The sequence below is a fragment of the Sus scrofa genome, chromosome 7 (genome assembly GCF_054392235.1).
Source record: "Sus scrofa isolate SSC_HxYL_T2T_F1_AM1 chromosome 7, Sscrofa_HxYL_maternal_Yorkshire_Landrace_v2.0, whole genome shotgun sequence".
Lineage (NCBI taxonomy): Eukaryota > Metazoa > Chordata > Mammalia > Artiodactyla > Suidae > Sus > Sus scrofa.
The window spans coordinates 46,356,115-46,375,931 of record NC_139389.1 but is presented as its reverse complement, the minus strand read 5'-3'; the positions used below and the strand labels follow the sequence as shown (position 1 = coordinate 46,375,931).

The following is a 19,817-nucleotide window of genomic DNA, read 5'->3' as shown; positions in this document are numbered from 1 at the left end:
TGGCATAAGGAGCTTCCCAGGCTAGGGGTCGTTTTTGAACTGGCCGAAGCTACAGCCACAGCAACGAGGGATCCAAGCCACATCTACAACCTACACCACAGCTCACAGCAATGCTGGATCCTTAACCCACTGAGTGAGGTCAGGGATCGAACCTGCCTCTTCATGGATACTAGTCAGATTCATTACCGCTGAGCCACAACGGGAATTCTAGATCCTTGGTCTTTCTTAGTTTACATGTTATAAATCTGTTCCTATCTTTTGCCTATTTTTCCAGTTGATTGTTGATGTTTTTATGTAGAATTGTGGGTGTTAAATATTTTTTTGTTTAATCATTCTTTTTTTACATGTTGCAAATATTTTCTCACAATCTATCATTTGTTTTTCAACTTGGACGATGATGTCTTTGTCCCATTAGAAAGTTTTACATGTTGAAGGTGTTTATCCTGGAAACAGACTTCTGGGAGACAAGGGATCTGAGCCAGACCTCCAGGTAAAGCCCTTTCCTTTGGCCTGTCTTATTCTTTTTTTGCTCCTGGTTCTCCATGCTGAACCCAGAGCTCTCTGCTCCAGTGTGTCCATGGAGCCTCCTTTTGGCCATGTTCTGAAACTGCTACGGCTTTATCTAATGGGATGAACCTGGCTAAAGAGATTAGCAAGATGTCTTGTGGATCCCACTTTTAATCTGCAGCCTTCAGGCTGTCTCTCCTTGGCTGGGAAGGGAACTGCAGAAACAACGCTGAGGACTGGCCCCTTCATGAGCTGTGACTCTGAGGTCCTGGTTCCCAGTCGAGTGAGTTAACGGGGGTCCCAGGCTAGGGGGTGGGGCGCAACATGGGCAGCCCCCAGAGCAGCTCCCTGCAGCTTGGGCCACCTGCACCCTTTCCAAGGCCCTGAATCCTCAGCCTCCGGGCTCACCAAGGTCAGGAGTGGGAGCTGCGCTGTGGGAGGCTGCCCGGACTGCACTGCGCAAGCATGGCACTGCTGAAAGTCAAATTTGACCAGAAGAAGCGGGTCAAGTTGGCCCAAGGGCTTTGGCTCATGAACTGGCTTTCTGTGTTGGCTGGTATCATCATCTTCGGCTTAGGGCTGTTCCTAAAGATTGAACTCCGGAAGAGGAGCGATGTGATGGACAATTCCGAGAGCCACTTTGTGCCCAATTCCTTGATAGGGATGGGGGTGCTGTCCTGTGTCTTCAACTCTCTGGCTGGCAAGATCTGCTATGATGCCCTGGATCCTGCCAAGTATGCCAAGTGGAAACCCTGGCTGAAGCCATACCTGGCCGTGTGTGTCCTCTTCAACGTCACCCTCTTCCTGGTGGCCCTCTGCTGCTTCCTCCTGCGGGGCTCCCTGGAGAGCACCCTGGCCCACGGGCTCAAGAACGGCATGAAGTTCTACCGGGACACAGACACCCCCGGCAGGTGTTTCATGAAGAGGACCATCGACATGCTGCAGATTGAGTTCAAATGCTGTGGCAACAATGGCTTTCGGGACTGGTTTGAGATCCAGTGGATCAGCAACCGCTATCTGGATTTTTCCTCCAAAGAAGTCAAAGAGTGAGTGGCCTCTGGTCCTGGGGTCAGAGCGATAAGGGGGCTCGGAACCCGAGTCTCTGGATCCCCTGGTCCAGTGCAGTTTCCTCCCCCTTGGGTGCTCTGTGTGCACAACTTACCTTGCGTGTGTGAGGGTGTGTTTGGTTGGACTATGTGGAATTGGTGCTGTTCTATCATCTTTGACCTAAAAAAACAGCAGCCTCATGTGGTTCAACCTGAAGTTGAACCACAAGTATGCCTGGGGAGGGGATGGGGGGAGACCCAGCCAGGACTGTGTCTGCTTCACACAGGAGGGAGGGGGATTCACGGATCACATATACTGAGACGTGATCTGGCTGCTTGTCTTGCTCAAAGTGAATGGATTCAGGCCTGTAAGCATACATTTCTTGGTTAGTTCCTCTGTTTTCCAATTTCCAGCCCTTAGCATCCATTCTCAAAGTGTTTGTCCAGTGGAAAAGGCAGAAGATGGAACAGTCAGGGGGCCTGGGCTGTGGTTTATCTCTGTTGTTAATTAGATAGTAACCTTGGACGTGTCCTTTGACACCCTGGGCTTTGCTTGCCCATTTTTAAATGAAGACACCAGAATACATAACCTTGGAGGTCACCTCCTAGCTCTCTCTAGAGCCTGGCATACAACAAATGCTCAATAAATGCCTGCTGGTGTTTACGACTTAAACCGTGATAGTGCAACTCAATAAAGTGTTTCTAAAGTGTTCTTGGCATGTGTAAAAATAAAATCATGAGGAGGGGTGAAGGAAGGTGTGAGTGAGAAAGAGACTCTCAGCTTGGAAGCTGACTCCACACCCCTCTTCCAAGAGACCCACCACTCTGGGCCTTGAGTTATTCTTCTGGGGAGAAGGCACCTGCCCTGAGCCAGCGGCTCTCCTGCACCGCTCCTTCCTTTCCAACTCTACCCGTTCCCAGGCTGAGGCTCTGAGGCTCAGGGTTCAGTTGTTCATCTAAGTGGTTTATCTTCTGAGTGAGGCTGGTGAGTGCAAAGGGGATGTGCCCTCCGGGCACGGGGCACACTGGCAGGGGGACCTGGTGGAAGCCCAGATGACACCCGCGAACCCCAGATGGCTAGCTTAGCTGTACCTCGGAGGCAAGGGAAGTCAGGTTGAAGGTCACTGCCTGGGATTTTATTTTCTCTGTGTGTGGGGATTACTGCTACAAATCCCTCGTCAAGGAGGCTTGGAAACCATGCCCTTCCTAGGGGACAGGTCCGCAGGGACAGCACCAAGTGGCATGATTTGTATAAGTTGCCCCAGGTGGGTGTGAAGCCAGAGGGGCAAGCAGAATTCCTGAGCGGGGAGGAGGCTGGGGAGTGGAAGCCAATGGCAGAACCAGCCTTTGTGATGGACGGGTAGGGGCTTCTCATCTTTTCCTTGGTCATTTTCCTTGATTGTCTTCTGTCCACAGTCAGTCCTTGGCGAGACTTATAAGATCTCCCTGTAATCCCTAAATCCCCTTTTGTCCCAGGGTGCAGCAGTGCTCCAGGTAGCTGCTCCATTCCCAGTGGTAGGTGTATCTAAAATTTCAGGTAAACATTAAACTTGATCAAAATTACCTCAATGCCCCAAACCAGCAACTATCTTTAACTCCATTGATTTGGAAAAATTTTTCTTTGCTATGCAAAAAAAAAAATATGGTGACAACATTAAGAGAAACTGAGTGTCCCTATCTGAGCATGGTGCTCACTCGCTGGGGAAGCTGGCTCTTGGAGATTTTTCAGAGGAATCTTTAAGGGCAATGGCTGGTTCCCCAGACTGAGATCAGGAAGGAATAATTCAAGATTTTTACAAGACTTTGAGTAATTAAACATTTTTTTTTTTTGTCGTTTTGCCTTTCTGGGGTCGCTCCCACGGCATATGGAGTTTCTCAGGCTAGGGGTCGAATCAGAGCTGTAGCCGCTGGCCTACGCCAGAGCCACAGCAACTCGGGATCCGAGCTGCGTCTGCAACCAACCTACACCACAGCTCACGGCAACACCGGATCCTTAACCTGCTGAGTGAGGCCAGGGATGGACCCTGCATCCTCATGATTCTTAGTCCGATTCATTTCCACTGTGCCACAATGGGAACTCCTGGACATTTCATTTGAATGGAATCATCTAATATTTGTCCTCTGGGGTCTGGTTTCTCTGATTTAGCACAATGTTTGCAAAGTCTATCCACGCTGCAGCACGTGTCAGCAATTCAGTCCCTCTCTGGTTTGAATAATATCCCACTGTATGGAGTGCCAGGTTGTAATTCTGCTCTTCGAAGCGAGGGTAAAGCACCACAGACTCTGTATTAGATGAGCATTTGTTCCCTGATGACTGAAACCCCCAATTACCCAGCTGGCTTTGGGCAGTGCCTCAGGTCCCCTTTCTTCCCATCTCTGACTTCTCATTCCTCCTTCCTCTGCAGAGGGACAGTGGAAGGTGTGGGCAGACATGCTGAGGCCTCCACGGGCACCTGTGGATGAGGATGGGCTTCCACCCTTCTGTGCCCGGGTCTCAGATCAGCAGGAGGCCCCACAGAAACCAGAAATACCCATAGGCTCCCCATGTACCAGGCACCTCCTTTACCTTCTCTCTCCCTCCCCAGCCTGGTGGTCCTGCAGTGGGGGAGGGGCAAGGTGTGGGGGATGGGGAGTGGAGAGGGAAGGCCCTCAGAGGAGGAGCCCAGTCCAGAAATGTCCTTGCTTTCCTCGGTCAAGTTAGAGCGAGTTATCTGGACATAGATTTGTGGTTCTCAATCACAGCTTCTTTAATTTTTTTTTTTTTTTGCATTTTCAACTTTTATTAAGATTTCTAGGAGTTCCCATTGTGGCTCAGTGGAAATGAATCTGACTAGTATCCATGAGGATGCAGGTTCAATCCCTGGCCTCGCTTAGTAGGTTAAGGATCCAGCACTGCCATGAGCTGTGGGGTAGGTCGCAGATGGGGCTCAGATCCCGTGTTGCTGTGGCTGTGGTGTAAGCAGCAGCTGCAGCTCCGATTCAACCCCTAGCCTGGGAACCTCCATATGCAGAGGGTGCGGCCCTACAAAGACAGACAAACAAACAAACAAGCAAAGATTTCCAGCGTTCGCAAGTGTAGAGTCCCTGTGTACTCATCACCTAATTTTGACAAATGTACACATTGTGCTTTTCTTGTTCCATCAAACACCATCCAGATACCTTTCTTTTTCCATCCTCACGCCCTTGCTCCCCTAAACACCCCTCACCTCACCCCCACCCCCACATTGAGAAGCAAATCCAGGGCAATGTTTTCTCTTACCCCTAAATACTTTAGGAGGAATTTCTAATAAATTAAGAGGGTTATTTGTTTTTTGGCCTTTTTTGTTTAACATAAGCACAGGCTGTGGTTTTTTTTTTTTTTTTTTTTTTCGGTCTTTTGTCTTTTTAGGGCCATACCTGAGGCATATGGAAGTTCCCAGGGAGGGGGTCTAATCAGAGCTGTTGCTGCTGGCCTACACCACAGCCACAGCAACACGGGGTCCGAGCCGTGTCTGCGACCTACACCACAGCTCACAGCAACGCCGGATCCTTAACCCACTGAGCGAGGCCAGGGAAGGCCAGGGAAGGCCAGGGATCGAACCTTCGTCGTCATGGACGCTAGTTGGATTTGTTTCCGCTGCACCACGATGGGAACTCCCATGAGCACAGTGTTAATCACAGCCATTAACATCACTGTCATTTACTCCCCAGTCTGTGTTCAGTATCTCTGATTGTCTCAAGATGTCTTTGCAGTTGGTTTGTTCACATCAGGATCTAAACCACACCTTGCATTTGGTTGTTTGGTCTCCTAAGTCTCTTTTACTCAGAACAGTTACCTTATTCATGTCCTGTGCGTCTTGGTGGAAGTCAGCAATTTGTCCTGCAGAACTGCCCAAATTCTGAGGTTGGGCTACTGCAGCCAAGTGGTGTCATCTAATGTGTTCTTCTGTGTCCTGTGTTCCCTGTAAACCAGTAGTTAGGGCTGAGGTGGGACTGGATTCAGCTTCAGTTTTGGCAAGAAAACCCCCTAGGGTGCTGCTGTGGGCACCTTATTGCCTTACACTAGAGGGGACATGAGGTCTTCAGCCAGTTTATAACTATTCCTTTAAAGTTTACTCCTGCTTTCAGGATGAACTGAGTTTTAGTGTCTTGGGGTGAGAGGCAGTGGATGAAGCTTAGAGGCCTTGGCATTGTCAGTCTGAAGAACTGTCAGCCAGGAAGGCCTGGCCTGGGGTCCTCAGTCTGAGGGAGGAGCAGGTACCAAGCTCTCTCACTTTACTGTCCTTGCCATGGAACCAACAGGCTATGGCACTTGCTCCCTCTTCCTAAATAATTAATAGATATCTCAAGAATTCTGGACCTTGGCTAGGAGATTCTTGAGGGCAGGACTGTGTCTCCCCTCAGACTGGGGATCCCTGAGGACGGGGCTGTGTCTCCCCTCAGACTGGGGCTCCCTGAGGCGGGGCTGTGTCCCCTCCTTCTTATATCCTCCCTCACCACTTGAAGTTCTTTATATCCAGTGACTACTCAAAAAAAGAAACCAAAGAAATCCTAATATAGCACTTGCTGTATACCAGGTGCTCTATGTGTATTATCCCAATTAATCTCCCCCACACCCCGTCAGACATTTATACTGTCATTTCTCGGGTGAGAAAACTAAGGCTCACAGAAGTCAAGAGAGTTGTCACAGTTCCACAGGTGTCACTCAGCTGGCATTCCATTCTAGTTGGGGACTGACTATCAGTTACACTCACGGCTCCCTCCTCTCCTCTCCTTCATTTCCATATGGCTTTCCTTGTTGGTTTATCAATTTACCTACTAAATCATGTTGGTTTTTCTAGGAAAATGCCAATGTGATGATTTTCCCAAGTCATACATAGCTTGGCTATGGGAGAGTGGGCTAGAACAAAGCCTTATCTCAGTCAAGACCCTTACAAGCCTTGGTGAGCCCTGAGCAGAGATTTGCAGCCTGGGAAATACTCTGATATAAATAGTCAGCTCACCACCTAAGGAGCTCTCCTCTGCCTGGCTTTGTCTTAAGAGGGTGAGTGGAGCCTTAATCTGTGGTTGGAACCAGGGCAAGCATTAAGTAAAGAACAGTGCTTCTTGGGGAGAGGGAGGGCTAGTTCTGGAGATGTGGGACCCCAAAAGGTGACAGGCTGGGGGCCTGGGGAAACTCCAACATCAACCAAGCCAGGCCTGTCTTCCCATCCATGCTGACCAGGGCCCTGTCCTCAGGGAGCCCCAGTCTGAGGGGAGTCACAGCCCTGCCTCAGGGAGCCCCAGTCTGAGGGGAGACACAGCCCCATCCTCAGGGAGCCCCAGTCTGAGGGGAGACACAGCCCCATCCTCAGGGAGCCCCAGTCTGAGGGGAGACACAGCCCTGCCTCAGGGAGCCCCAGTCTGAGGGGAGACACAGCCCTCGGCAAGTATTAGGCAGATCTGTAGGCTTACCCCAGCTTAGGGACAATGGGATTACATAGGAGAGTTGATGGTGGACAAGGAAGGGCTCCTGGGACAGGAACAGGGGAGAGAACTCATGCTTTCCCAGGAAGTTTAGTTCAAAAAGCCAACTGGCAGGAAGCACCTGAGAGACTCTGGGGAAACTCTGAGGAGTGGGCAACTGCTGTGGGCTGGTCTTCCACATCCTGTGGGGCTTCGGCTGAGGCCCTGCCCTGCTCTGGGCCCCACTTTTTCCTCTACAGAACAGTTTGGTGGGTTGTAGGGTCCCCTGTCTCCCGAAGATGTCCCTAAGTGGGGAGGAGCCACTTCTCCCAGGCCTGTGTCAAGTGCTGTCCTCCGACGGCCTGACTGAAACCTCCCCACAGCGCTGCCTCATGAGACCAGTCCAGAGAGTGAAGCCCCACAGCTCAGACGCAGGCTTGGGACTCAAAGGCCGGCTCTCTCGGCTCTACCCACTTCTCTCCACGGGGACACTGGGAATGGCCCAGTGGGACATTGTGCAGGTGAGAGCCGGGTCCAGGGACAGCCTGCAGGTCAGGAAGAAGGACAATGAAGAGGATTTCTGTTTGGAGACCAGGCCCTCCGGGATTGGTCTTGGGGGTGGGAGACCAACTGCTCAGTCCTGTGAGGGCTGCTGGCCCCTCAGGAGCGGACGCCCTGCTGAAGGCCTCCTGCTCCAGTCCCCCTACCAGGACACCCAGGACCCCCCCAGCCAGCTGAGCCGGTGCTGCACGGGGGCTGCGCAGGGAGGGCTGCTCCCACCACCCTCACAGTGCAGCTGAACTTCTGCAGTGGCCACTTCTGCCCCTGAACAAACGTGTCACAGCCCCTGCCTCCGGCCGGCAGTGAACTCTGCCCTTGCAGACACGGTCAGAGAAGGTGCTCACAGCTTCGCCACCATTGGCAGAGCCTGAGCCACCCACGCACATGTGACTGTGCCCCAGCAGTGTCATGTGGCCTGGTGCCCTGTCACAGCCACTCCCCGGGGCACACAGAGCTCACGCTGAAGCGCAGGCTCTTGTTCTGCCTCCACATCCCAGCCCAGGCCAGGAGTCCATGTTCCTTGTGTGCTCCCTATGTACCGGGCACTCTTCTGGGCCTTTTTACGTGGATCCCTTCATGTGATCTTCAAGGCAACTCCATTTTACAGATGAGTACGCCGAGGCCTGGCGAGAGGAAGGAACTTGCCCAGAGCGATGAACCTGGAGTAAACGAAGGCTGTCCTCCTCTTCCCTGGTCCTGGCTCTGGACCACCTGCGTGTCCAGGGCCATCCGTTCTCTGGGCAGTGGGTTCTGTCCGTGAAGCAGCGGTCAGACACTGGAGAGACTGTGATATGGTCGTCATAATGCAGACAAGGACGGTTCAGGAACCAAGGAGGCCACAATGTGCAGAGCCTTCCCTGGGTCTTAATTATACCGATGAGCAGACAGTTCACTGAAAAGGAACCACAAATGGATCTTAACCAAAAGATACTCAATTTCACTCATAATGAAAAATGGAAATTAGAACAATGTTGAGATACTCTTTTTCATCTATCAGGTTGGCAGACATCAAAAACAGGACCTGTGTGGACCTGGTTGTGAGGGGCAGGCTCCTGTGAGTGGGTGGTGGGGGTGTGAGTGTATAATCCTCAAGGGGAGAACTACGGCAGGGCTCTGGCTCTGGTGCAGTCACAGATGGACCCTCTGATGCAGGGATGACTCTTCTAGGAATTTACCCTCTAGATAGTCTCCCAATATGCAAAACGACCCATGTCCGGTTTGTACGAACAGGAGACTGGGAAAACCCCAAGCATCCATCAGTAGGGAACTGGAAAACACCCCCAAAGGCCATCTGACAATGGGGAGGAGTTCCCGTTGTGGCTCAGTGGCTTAAGGACCTGACAGAGTGTCCATGAGGATGAAGGTTTGATTCCCTGGCTTCGCTCAGGTGGGTTAAGGATCTGGCATTGCTGTGAGCTGTGGTATAGGTAGGTTGCAGACACAGCTCAGCTCCAGTGTTGCTGTGGCTGTGACATAGGCCTGCAGCTTGGATTCGACCCCTAGCCTGGGAGCCTCCATATGCCACAAGTGTGGCTGTAGAAAGCAAAACAAAAAACAACGTGGATACCAGGCACATCATTAAACCCTGGGGAACATTCCCCATTGACAGATACAAAAAGATCTCTACACTATTGCTAAGGGAAAAAAGGATTGCAAGATGGTGTATATTTTGCTATCATTTGGGTAAACAAACAAACAAAACAGGAAGAATAAGAACTTTGCAGAATCTGAGTTTGCTTGTCCATACACGAGGTCTCTGTGGAAGGACAGACAGAGCTGGCCACTGTGCAGGGATCTGGAGGCCAAGAGACAAGAAGGGAGACATTTTTTCTTCAAAAATTTTTTTATTATAGTTGGTTTATGATGTTCTATCAGTTTCTGCTGCACAGCAAAGTGACACATTTATACATACATACATATATACACACACACACGTATGTTTTTTTAAATTCTTTTTCTCATTATTATCTTCTATCATGTTCTGTCACTGTGATTGGGAGTAAGCTAACGCTGTATAGTTCCCTGTGCTGCACAGCAGGAGAGACATTTTTGTATTGAGATTTTATTTAGAATCTAAACTAGACATCTTTTTTTAGAGTGTAATTATTTCAATGAACATCTTTGAAAACAATTTCTACTTTAGACAATTACATGCTTCCTACTCCTATGCTGTAAAATTCTGTTGCTATTATGTAATACATTGTTCCTGTGCAGGCAACTTAAAAAAACCTTTTTTACTCAGGATAAAATGCACACAGTCAAATGTGCAGATCTTAACTGTGCAGCTCCATGAATTTTGACACATAGTCTCCTGGGTAACCACACTCAGGTCAGGTAGGATATAACCCAGCTCTCCTGATGGAGAGGGGCCAACCTTTTACTGTAAAGGTGTCTACCCCTTTTGAATTCAATTTTTTTTTTTTTTTTTTTTTTTTTTAGGGCTGCTCCTGTGGCATATGGAAGTTTCCAGGTTATAGGTCTAATCGGAGCTGCAGTGGCCAGCTTTCACCACAGCTACAGCAATGCAGGATCCAAGCCGTATTCTGCGACCCACACCACAGCTCACGGCAATGCTGGATCCTTAACCCACTGAGCAGGGCCAGGGATTGAACCCTCAACCTCATGGATACTAGTTCATTTCCACTGAGCCACAACGGGAACTCCCCTTTTTGAATTCTGAACCCACACATGGATGTATGATGCACTCTAACCAAATATATGCATAAATAGAGAAATGCAAAAGTTGTGCAGGCTGCATCCTTTAGGTGAGTAAGAAGCCCCGATCCGGCTGGGGACAGAGCTCAGTGTGGATGGCAAGCAAGCTGTGGGCAGACTCGTCCCTGCCTCTGCGAAGGCCCAGGGCCAGAGTGGGCCTTCTGGAAATGACTGTTGACCTGAACTGATCTGGACAGAGGGGGCCTCGGGCCCCTGTGACCTGTAAGGGAGAGATGAGGTTGGAGAGAGGGCTGGGGGTAAATCTGATCGTCACGAATGCCACGCAGAGCCTCGTCTCAGTCTCCTCCTGATCGGAAGGTCCACAGAATTCTTGTAGGATTATTTTGTTGAATCTACATTGCTACACAAGAGACAGGATATGCATGTTCCCTATTTCCTTGCTTCTTGGTTTATCATCTGTCCCAATCCTCTAAAGATAAGCTCCAGGAAGCCTGGGGCATTGGCTCTCTAGGGTCACTGGTATCTTTAGCAACTAGAACACCAACCGGTGCATAGTCAGTGCACAGCAAGCATTTCTTGAGAGAGAGCAAATGAATGAATGGGGGTAGGAGGTGGGGGGTAGGAGAGCTGGCATCTGGTGAGAAGTCTGGGAAGCTGATCACAAGCTGCCTGTTTCTCCTCCAGTCGCATCAAGAGCAACGTGGATGGGCGGTACCTGGTGGATGGTGTCCCCTTCAGCTGCTGCAACCCCAACTCACCACGGCCCTGCATCCAGTACCAGCTCACCAACAACTCGGCACACTACAGCTATGACCACCAGACGGAGGAGCTCAACCTGTGGGTGCGAGGCTGCAGGGCTGCCCTGCTGAGCTACTACAGCAACCTCATGAACACCGTGGGTGCTGTGACGCTGCTCGTCTGGCTCTTGGAGGTAGGCCCCGGCCAACAGGGGCAGGGTGAGAGGGAGCCACCGGCCCCACTGGGACTTGACGGGGTGGAGCTGGGCCTGGGTCTCCCTCCTTGGAACTAGCCCTCTGACTGCCATGGGGCAGGCAGGCCTAGGCTTGAACACCAGAACTTCCACTTTTTTGTCTGTTTCTATCCTACCACTTAAAAAAAAAAAAAAAAAAAGATTTCATTAGGTTGAAATTCACAGCACATAATCATTTTAAAGAGAACAGTTTGGTGGCCTTTAGTGCATTCACAGTGTTGCGTGACCACCACCCCTATCTTGTTAAAAAAAATTCCATCACCCCCTCAAAAAACCTCATATCAAGTAAGCAGCCAGTCCCCCTGCTCTCTTCCTCTTAAGCCCCTGGTGACCACCAATCTGTGTTCTGTCCTTGTGGGTTTATCTCTCCTGGACATTTCATATAAATGGAGCCATATAACATGTGACCTTTTGTGTTTGGCTTCTTTCACTTTGTATGTTTTGTTTTGTTTTTGTTTTTGTTTGCTTTTTAGGGCTGCACCCACCGCATATGGAAGTTCCTGGGCTAGAAGTCGAATCGGAGCTACAGCTGCCAGCCTACGCACAGCCAGAGCAACATAAGATCTGAGCTGCGTCTGAGACCTACACCACAGTTTACAGCAACGCTGGATCCTTGACTAACTGAGCGGGGCCAGGGATTGAACCTGCATCCTCATGGATCCTAGTGGGGTTCATTACTGCTGAGCCCGATGGGAACTCCTACTTTGCATGTCTTAGAGGTTCATCCTGTGTCTCTATCTTTTCAGTCTGAGGTCTCAGAAAGCTATTTAACCTCTCTGTTACAGGGGGCTGCCGGCACTTGGCTTTGGGACAACAGGGTGGCAGCAGGAGATGATAGGTACATTGGGCTGCTTCAGAAAATGTGTGCTTCTCTTGAGATTCTGGTAGCAATTTACCTGTAATTCCAATTATTTGTAGGGTCATCTTCTCTCATTTGTAAGGCTTAAGTCTCTCTGTAGCTCCAGGGCTTGGTCTGCAGCAAGCCCTCATTCATTCATTCATTTATTGAAGAGATCGTTCTCCACCCCCTACTGAGTGCCAGGCGCTGTCCTGGGTGCTGACTGAGAACACATGTCAGTGAGGGGTACACCAACATGACGTAGAGGGGGATTTATGGGCTCCTGCTTTGAGCTGACAGCAGGAAACCCGAACTCCAAAATCTGAACAAATAAAACATCAGGTGGGGAAACTTTCCCCATCAGAGAAGATTCACTGAAAGTTTCCTTTAAGTAAGTGGATCTTTAGTGCTGTGGAAACTCACATGTAGCTGTGCCCTTGGCTGAGAGACACCACTTCTGACACATCACCCCACAGGGACTGTACTGGCTGTGGTTAGAGGTGGGGAGAAGAGGGAGACCTACTTTTAACACTGAGGCAAACACAAGCGTATTCATGACAGCTTATTAGTTATTGATTCCTTGAGGCAGAGTCTTGGGAATGAGTGTGTAGAATGAGGAGAGAGGCTTATTGCTAGAAGGTTCGAAGGCCACGTCCCTTGAACACACATGAAAAGAGGACTGAAAGGATAACAAGACGGTGGGAAAATGGGGTTCCATTGGCTGCCTCTCAGTTTACCCAGCTTTCCAGGAATCTAGTGACTGCTTAAGATGAGGACCAGTTCACTGGGAACAGAGAGTTTGAATGCTCCTGACTTTTACTTGAGGCCTTCAGTGGGCAGAGCTCTGTGATGGGCACAAGGGTGGCTGAGGGAATTATAGGATTCTGCCCTGAGTCTCGTCCTTCTGGGCTTCACAATCCAGTGAGCAGATGACATCTGACTTATGAACCAAAGGGAGTACGATTACCAAGTGTGACATTCTTAGTGCAGCAGGGGGCCTCCTTCAGGAAAGCAGGAGGGAATCGGGAGTGGGTGCATACACACCAGGAGGACTTCCTGGAGGAGGTGAGTTTTTCCACTGTGAAAACAGTTTATTAAACTTTCTTTTTTTTTTTTTTAATTTTCTTTTTTTTTTCTTTTTTCTTTTTTTTTTTTTTGGTCTTTTGTCTTTTGTTGTTGCTGTTGCTATTTCTTGGGCCGCTTCCGCGGCATATGGAGGTTCCCAGGCTAGGGGTCTAATTGGAGCTGTAGCTGCCAGCCTACACCAGAGCCACAGCAACTCGGGATCCGAGCCGCGTCTGCAACCTACACCACAGCTCACGGCAACGCCGGATCGTTAACCCGCTGAGCAAGGGCAGGGACCGAACCCGCAACCTCATGGTTCCTAGTCGGATTCGTTAACCACTGCGCCACGATGGGAACTCCGTTTATTAAACTTTCAATTGACAATATCAATAACCAATACTTAAAACTATTAGTTACTATGGTCATCTACAACTGTGATTATAAAATGCTCCCAGAGTATTCACTCAACAGATATTTATTGAGGCTGTACCACCACTGAGTGCTGTTCTAGAGGCTGGGACAGTGGGTGAACAAGATGCATCAGGGCCATGCTTGCCCTCAAGGGGTCAGCATTTTCCATTAGTAGGCCAAACTTTCACAGAGTTTGCTGTATCATAAAGGGAGAAGAGTACAACAGCAAATCAGGAATTCATATAGAAACAAATGGCTAACACAATACATGATTAGAAAAGTGAAAACAGATACTTACCAGGCTGACTAATAACCAACGACAGCTGACACTCCTGTTCATCTTTGCTATGCACCAGGTACCATGCTCTACACATACTGAAGCATCTCGGCACATCCGTGAAGCAGGTGGTATTTCCTCTGAAAATCGGCAAATCAGATGAGTAAACTGAGGTCTCCCGGTCATCTGGCTGGTTAAGTGCCAGGGTTGGGGTTTGAACCCAGGCATTTTGGCACCAGAGTCTGCTGCTGTGACTATCAGTGACCAAATCTAAACAAATTACCTGCTCATCTTCACATTAACTAAAATAACAGAAGTAGAAGGAAACCACGTATCATATTCTTTGCAGAAAAGGAGGTGGATTTTCATTGTTTATTTATTCATTTATTTAATTATTTGTCTTTTTAGGGCCACACCCATGGGATATGGAATTTCTCAGGCTAGGGATCAAATTGCAGCTATAGCTGTCAGCCTCCATCACAGCCACGTAACACAGGATCTGAGCTGTGTCTGCAACCTACGCCACAGCTCACGGCATCACCGGATCCCCGATCCAATAAGTGAGGCCAAGGATCAAATTTGCATCCTCATGGATACTAGTCAGGTTTACTTCCGTTGCGCCACAACAGGAACTCCTTCATTTTTTATTGTAAAATTTTTTGGCTGCACCCCTAACATGTGGAAGTCCAGGGATCAAACTCATGCCACAGCAGTGATCCAAGCCACAGCTATGACAACACCACATCCTTAACCTGTCATGCCACCAGGAAATTCCTAGAGGTGATTTTTTTCTTTTTTGGCCACATCCACAAGCATGTGGAATTGACCCAAACTGCTACAGTTAAAACACTGGATCCTTAACCTGCTGAGCCATGAGAGAACTCTATGGAGGTGACTTTTTTTTTTTTTTGGCTTTTTCTAGGGCCGCACCCTCGGCATATGGAAGTTCCCAGGCTAGGGGTCTATTGGGAGCTGTAGCTGCCGGCCTACGCCAGAGCCACAGCAACGCCAGATCAGAGCCATGTCTGTGACCTACACCACAGCTCACGGCAACACCGGATCCTTAACCCACTGAGCAAGGCCAGGGATCGAACCCGCAACCTCATGGTTCCTAGTCAGATTCGTTAACCACTGCGCCATGATGGGAACTCCCTGGAGGTGACTTTTTAATTCTATCCAGCAAATAGTTACTGAGTACCCAATATGTGCCAAGCAACATGCTAGGCATGAGGTGGGGGTGGGCACAGAGAGAAGGAGCCCAGGATTTACGCCCTCAGGCTGGGGGAGACCTGAGGGGAAGAGGGAGGGTGAATAAGCCCTCCACCAGGGCTGAGGCTGAACTGACAGGTGAACGTAGAGGAGGACACTGTTCTAGGCAGAGAAATAGCAAGTGGTGGAACTGGAGAGGAGAAAGGTCAGGTGTGGGCAGGATCCAGAGATGCCGGGGTGGGGGGGGCGGGGGGCTGGAAAGGGAGGTGAGGGGGTTTGAGATGAGGCTGGAGAAGAGGCAGGTATCTGGAGCTTCCTAGCTGGCTGAGGTGGGCAGGCCCTCGCCAACCCAGTGCCAACAGGGTCTCGTTGGAAGGTCTCCAGGGATGAGTGGGCTGGCAGCCCCACTGTTTCCGGGTGCCCCCGACCCAGATATTTCCCCAGGTCTCCTCTAAGTCTCCTTTCCCCTCCCCAGGTGACCATCACCATCGGGCTGCGGTACCTGCACACGGCACTGGAAGGTGTGTCCAACCCCGAAGACCCCGAGTGTGAGAGCGAGGGCTGGCTTCTGGAGAAGAGCGTGCCGGAGACCTGGAAGGCCTTCCTGGAGAGCGTGAAGAAGCTGGGCAAGGGCAACCAGGTGGAAGCCGAGGGCGGGGATGCAGGCCAGGCGTCAGAGGCTGGCTGACGGCCCCGGGTCCTCCCCTCTGGACGCTGAGTAGTGGACTCCAGGAAATGCGGATACCCCCTCGCCCAACCTGAATCTCCCAAGGAGGGCGGCCCGCCTCACAGAGACCCTTCTGGATGGTGGGACTTAAAATTGGGTCCGGTCCCTAAAAACTTCTGTTGAACGGCTGTCTCAAAATGTGAGTGACTGAGCCCCGCTCAGGCCCACTGCCCCAGGACACACCCTCACAGTGGACGTCGGGGGCCTCTTGGCAGGTGACTCTTCATGGCACAGGAATTCGGTTCCAGCCTGAGGCTCCTGGCCACACTTCAGGGCTGCTCCCCTTTAAAGAGCTGGCCGTCATGATCAGCTCCAAGTTGCTTCATTCTATGTCCAAAGTGTCACTTGGTGCATAAGCACAGGAGTCTGAAAAATGTATTGGCCGTGCTGTCATTTTTTTTCAAATGCCAAGATTGACAGGTCAGCCATTTTATTTGTGTGGTTACAGAAGGTGGGGAACAGTGAACAGTTTTCTAAGAGTAGGGGTCTCTCCAGAGCAGTGACAACTCAAAAGGGGAATTCTCAATCCTGAGGCAAGAGAATTAAAGAGAAGGGATTATTTCCTCCAGCAACACCACAGCTTTTGTGACCTTCACAAGCCCTCGGTCACCAGCCAGGAGTGAGCTATGGGCTGAGGGAGGCAGGTGGTTGGCTTGTTCCAGCTGAAGTGCTGGGTGACCTCCTTCGGCTTGTCTGTGGAAGCACTGGCTTAGACGGCTGCCCTTCTGTGGAAAAAGAGCAGCAGTCAGACAAGAGTCCACCCTTTGGAGACCAGCCCCTGAGGACAACACTATCTACAGTGGAGGGCAGAGTCCTCTGCGAGTGTCATCCTGCTTCTTTCCCCAGATACCTATCCTGCAAAGTGATTATTTCCCGAATACTTTTGCATTACAGAGTCTTTGAGACAGCTCGTCTTCCCACGCTAGCAACTGTGAGAGAAGTTTTCCCTTCCCTCCGGAAAGAGAGAAAAAGGAAGATTATAGGGGAAAGAGAATGATTTCATTGCTGTGCTAAGATGTTTCAGTGTGGAGGAAACAAGACTTCTGGTGCTGCCTGGGGGGTGTTCTGGGGCTCTAACTCTCCCAGGCTTAAGACCAGATCAAAGATGTTTGGACATTCTGTCCAACTTTGGGCCCAGGTTTAATTCAACTAGAGTGTGGAGACCAAGGGATGAGTCACATGGACGATGCTGAGGGAGTCGGCTCCTCTGACCAGGATCCCAGAGTTTTCCCCACTCGGGAGCACTGTGAACCATCGAGGAAATGCCACTCTAAGCCCACGTGCGTAACGATGCTGTTGACAGCTGTACGATAGACATTAAAAACTATATTGTATGAAAATAGCCCTTGTAAAATGCCTGTCTTAAGTGTATGTGCTACATGTATGGATCACAGGATCCCTGATTCTTGCTAATATTTATTAACAAAAGCAAACCTGACACTGAAAGGAAGTACTCTTAATGATCAGGATGTCACCTCTCTCCCTCTTGCTCTCTTATCTGCAAGAATGGGGACCATCAGGTAACCCAAATCATCTCGGAGTTCCTGTCGTGGCTCAGCAGAAATGAATCTGACTAGTATTCATGAGGATGCAGGTTCGATCCCTGGCCTCGCTCAGTGGGTTAAGGATCCAGCGTTGCTGTGGTGTAGGCCAGCAGCAGAGGCTTCGATTTGACCCCTAGCCTGGGAACTTCCATGTGCTGTGGGTGTGGCCCTAAACACACACACACACATTCCAGCATTTGCTAGAGTTTGGATCCGAGCTGATGTTGGTTGACAGCAGATGGTGTTGGGGCCTGGAGCTGGTGTACTGAATTAAGAACATGCAGATTACATCCTGCTGCATGAGGGGACACAAGCCATCCATAGGGTTAGTGGGGAGCTCCCTCAGTATCCCAGCTCCTGCTCTGGGGAAGCAACAACCCTGGAGTTGCTTGGATTGAAGGCACAGTTTTTTTTTTTTTTTTTTTTGTCTTTGCCATTTTTTGGGCCACTCCCACGGCATATGGAGGTTCCCAGGCTAGGGGTCTAATTGGAGCTGTTGCTGCCAGCCTACACCAGAACCACAGCAACTTGGGATCTGAGCCGCATCTGTGACCTACACCACAGCTCATGGCAACACCGGATCCTTAACCCACTGAGCAAGGCCAGGGATCGAACCCTTAACCTCATGGTTCCTAGTCGGATTCGTTAACCACTGCGCCACGACAGGAACTCCTGAAGGCACAGTTTGAGTGCATTCACACAACAGGAGTAGATTCACAAGGTCTGTTACAGATCCCAGAACAGAAGGGGGTGGGGTGTAGTGAGCCAGTGGAAGGGCAGTCCTCCATCCCAGAGCAGGAGACAGAGCAGAGGAGCAAGCACCAATTACTTATGAGGTGGTTGGGAGTGGTTCCATTCTAAGTGGTTAATTAATTATTTATTGTCATTTCAGAGCCACACTCACGGCATATGGAAGTTCCCTGGCTAGGGGTGGAATTGGAGCTGCAGCTGCCAGCCTACCTTAACGCATTGAGCGAGGCCAGGGATTTGAACCTGCATCCTCATGGATACTAGTCAGATTCATTTCCATTGAGCCACAATGGGACCTCCCTAAGCTGTTATTTTAAAAGTTGCCCTGGGAAAAGCAAAGCAGGCATTCTCAGAGAGCAGGAATCCTATTCTCAGGTTCTCATCACAATCTCCTAAGCAGGGCTGTCACATTGTAAAATGCTCAGGAAGCAACTCACAATAGCTGTTGTCTTATCACACAGACTTAGGGTGAGCTGCATCCTAATAGTCTTCTCAGGGACCCAGATGGTTGCCAGAGAAAACTGGCCCATTTTGTTGGGTCATCTATCAGTGCTCAATAAGACTGATAGTAGGCCCTTCCTGTGTCTAATCTTGGTCTTTCCTTGGGCCAGTGTAAATTCATTTCTCCCAAAGGAACTCACCCACCTTTTCAAGACCTGCCAGCGTAGCCCTGGGGGAGGGTGAGAGGTAAAGATAGTGCCTTAGGGCTGCATATGGAAGTTCCTGGGCCAGGGATTGAATCTGAGCTGCAGCTGCAGCAACACTGGATCTTTTAACCCACTGCTCTGGGCCAGGGATCGAATTTAGGCCTCCATAGTGACCTGAGCTGCTGCACTTGGATTTTCAACACACTGTGCCACAGCGGGAATTCCAGGACTTTAATTTTTAAGTTACTCCATAGTGAGGGAGTAGTAATAGCTATTTATTCTGAACATTTAGGAAGATAGCTGCCCTAGAATCTGTGGCCTCAGCTCAAGGACCCATAGCCTCCTGCAACATCTTCAAGCCCAGGACTGAGCCACCAGCCAATAAACCCTGAGTAACCTCAATTCGGGTTAATGAGATTAGGCGCTTGCTCTGCATGCTCCCCTGTCCGTCCTCTTCTGGGCACCTGTTTGGTCAGCAGGTTTGCAGCTTAGCCAGGGCGGGTGGGGAGGGAACCACAACATTTAGGGGCTCTGACCTGCTACTTAAGATTTAAAAAAATGGCTTCCAACAAAAATGGCCAGTGAGCAGCACTGCGTGTTAAGGACTAGGAATGTGAGGGACTTACACAGAAGTTCAAGGGGAGAGTGGATGACTTCCCGGTAGATGACTTCTCAGAGGATGTGAGATTGGCTGGAAGGAGGAAATATGTGACCTGAACTCCTATGACGTTATAGCTTGTCCTCCAAATCAGAGATGCGTATATGCAGCAAAGTGAAAGAGAATGTGGTGCAGAGTGGATTAAGATATGAGACAACTCCTATTTACCTGAGGGGGATGTTTGTCATAGCTTTATTCATAATCACCAAAAATCACCCAAATGTCCTTTACCTGGTGACCGCGTAATCATCTGCACAGTGGAACACGACTCAGCAACCAAAAGGAACACGAGGGCTCTCAAATGCATCAGTCTTCTTAGAGAGAAGCCAGACTGAAAACGCTACATACATGATATATTTATGTAACATTCTGGAAGAGGCAAGACAAAGGGATAGAAAAAGATTAGTGGTTGTTGGGGGTCAGGATGGGAGAAGAAGTTACCCACAAACTTCTTGGGATGATGGAAGTGTTCTATTATTGAGTGTG

At 49.9% G+C, this 19,817-nt stretch overlaps 1 protein-coding gene and 1 long non-coding RNA gene across 3 annotated transcripts; one reads left to right on the top strand and one right to left on the bottom strand.

Annotated features, from left to right (window-relative positions):
• The first annotated feature begins 972 nt into the window (after positions 1-972).
• Positions 973-15,693, top strand: PRPH2 (peripherin 2). Its single transcript, XM_013977947.3, has 3 exons — positions 973-1,553; positions 10,899-11,145; positions 15,481-15,693. Exons 1-3 carry the CDS (start codon positions 973-975, stop codon positions 15,691-15,693), a joined length of 1,041 nt encoding a protein of 346 aa, XP_013833401.2.
• Positions 9,478-19,700, bottom strand: LOC146401552 (uncharacterized). 2 transcript variants are annotated; one of them, XR_014810148.1, is made up of 5 exons: positions 19,563-19,700; positions 15,508-16,457; positions 13,818-13,936; positions 12,102-12,365; positions 9,478-11,323 (listed from the first exon to the last, which is right to left on the bottom strand). It is a non-coding gene; the product is annotated as an uncharacterized LOC146401552 (long non-coding RNA). The 2 variants fall into 2 exon arrangements; XR_014810149.1 differs by lacking the exons at positions 9,478-11,323; positions 12,102-12,365 and adding an exon at positions 13,566-13,715.
• Between the last annotated feature and the right edge of the window lie 117 nt (positions 19,701-19,817).

Excerpts from the sequence above, each read along its gene's own strand:
- PRPH2 (XM_013977947.3), top strand. The coding sequence starts at position 973 with ATGGCACTGCTGAAAGTCAAATTTGACCAGAAGAAGCGGGTCAAGTTG. Across the intron at positions 1,554-10,898 it reads TCCTCCAAAGAAGTCAAAGA|TCGCATCAAGAGCAACGTGG; the intron begins GTGAGTGGCCTC and ends TTTCTCCTCCAG. Across the intron at positions 11,146-15,480 it reads TGCTCGTCTGGCTCTTGGAG|GTGACCATCACCATCGGGCT; the intron begins GTAGGCCCCGGC and ends TCCCCTCCCCAG.